Source organism: Trypanosoma grayi (assembly GCF_000691245.1).
Source record: "Trypanosoma grayi strain ANR4 Tgr_1861_V1, whole genome shotgun sequence".
In the NCBI taxonomy this organism is placed as follows: domain Eukaryota; phylum Euglenozoa; class Kinetoplastea; order Trypanosomatida; family Trypanosomatidae; genus Trypanosoma; species Trypanosoma grayi.
The window spans coordinates 138-1,844 of NW_008827479.1; the positions used below are offsets into that span (position 1 = coordinate 138).

Sequence of the window (1,707 nt, forward strand, 5' to 3'; positions counted from 1 at the left end):
CAGCCTGACAAGGGCACCAACATTCTTCACACCTTTACACCCATTCAGATCCACCTCTTCCAGCGTCTCAATGGATACGAGAGGAGACACATCTGTAAGGCGCCTGCAGTTTAGGGCATAATCTTCACAAGACTGCGACTCGCACTGAGACGCTTCAATTCCTCGTCTGTAATAGCAGTGCATCTCAAGTCAAGCTCACGCAGGACAGGCAGCCTGCCAAGAGCACCAACAGTCTTCACACCATCACACCCATTCAGATCCACCTCTTCCAGCGTCTCAATGGATGCGAGAGGAGACACATCTGTAAGGCGCCTGCAGTGTTGGAGCACAATCTTCACAAGACTGCGACTCGCACTGAGACCCTGCAACTCCTCATCCGTAATAGCAGTGCATCTCAAGTCAAGCACACGCAGGACAGGCAGTCTGCCAAGGGCACCAACAGTTCTCACTCCTCCTTCAGACCCACACGGGTACACCTCCTCCAGTGTCTCGATGGATGCGAGAGGAGACACATCTGTAAGGTGCNGCACCCAAACTCCTCACTCTTTCGCATCCAGACTTATTCAACTCTTCCAGCGTCTCGATAGATGCGAGAGGAGACACATCTGTAAGGCGCCTGCAGTGTCGGAGCACAATCTTCACAAGACTGCGGCTGACACTGAGATTCTGCAACTCCCTGTCTGTAATAGCAGTGCATCCCAAGTCAAGCACACGCAGGACAGGCAGCCTGCCAAGCGCACCAACAGTCCTCACACCTTCACACCCAGACAGATCCACCTCTTCCAGTGTCTCGATGGATGCGAGAGGAGACACATCTGTAAGGCGGTTGCAGTGTTGGAGCACAATCTCCACAAGACTGCGACTCACACTGAGACCCCACAACCCCCCGTCTGTAATAGCAGTGCATCCCAAGTCAAGCACACGCAGGACAGGCAGCCTGACAAGGGCACCAACATTCTTCACACCTTTACACCCATTCAGATCCACCTCTTCCAGCGTCTCAATGGATACGAGAGGAGACACATCTGTAAGGTACACGCAGTTTTCGAGTACAATCCTCACAAGACTGCGACTCGCACTGAGAACCTCCAACTCCTCGTCTGTAATAGCAGTGCATCCCAAGGCAAGCACACGTAGGACAGGCAGCCTGCCAAGGGCACCAACAGTCCTCACACCTTCACACCCAGACAGATCCACCTCTTCCAGCGTCTCAATGGATGCGAGAGGAGACACATCTGTAAGGTGCCTACAGCTCCAGAGCACAATCTTCACAAGACTGCGACTCGCACTGAGATTCTGCAACTCCCTGTCTGCAATAGCAGTGCATCCCAAGTCAAGCTCACGCAGGACAGGCAGCCTGCCAAGAGCACCAACATTCTTCAGACTATCGCACCCATTCAGATCCACCTCTTCCAGTGTCTCAATGGATGCGAGAGGAGACACATCTGTAAGGCGCCTGCAGTTTAGGGCATAATCTTCACAAGACTGCGACTCGCATTGAGGCCCATCAGTTCTTCATTGGTGACTCCGGTAAAGCTTAGATCAAGCACCCGAAGGAGTGATATTTGACTGATACACTGACAGCTTGTCACCCGGGAACAGTTTCGAAGAGAGAGTTACTCCAATTTTTGGATGAGGCCCAGACAACGCACATCGCTATCCTGTATTTTTGTGTTGATCAGTGATAGCTTTCTCAGCTCTGGTAGT

At 52.3% G+C, this 1,707-nt stretch overlaps 1 protein-coding gene across 1 annotated transcript; it reads left to right on the plus strand.

The window, feature by feature from the left end:
• Positions 1–279: 279 nt before the first annotated feature.
• On the plus strand, positions 280–1,137 carry DQ04_18611000 (hypothetical protein; the record flags this gene model as incomplete). Its single annotated transcript, XM_009317727.1, has 1 exon — positions 280–1,137. One exon carries the CDS (start codon positions 280–282, stop codon positions 1,135–1,137), a length of 858 nt encoding a protein of 285 aa, XP_009316002.1.
• Positions 1,138–1,707: the final 570 nt, after the last annotated feature.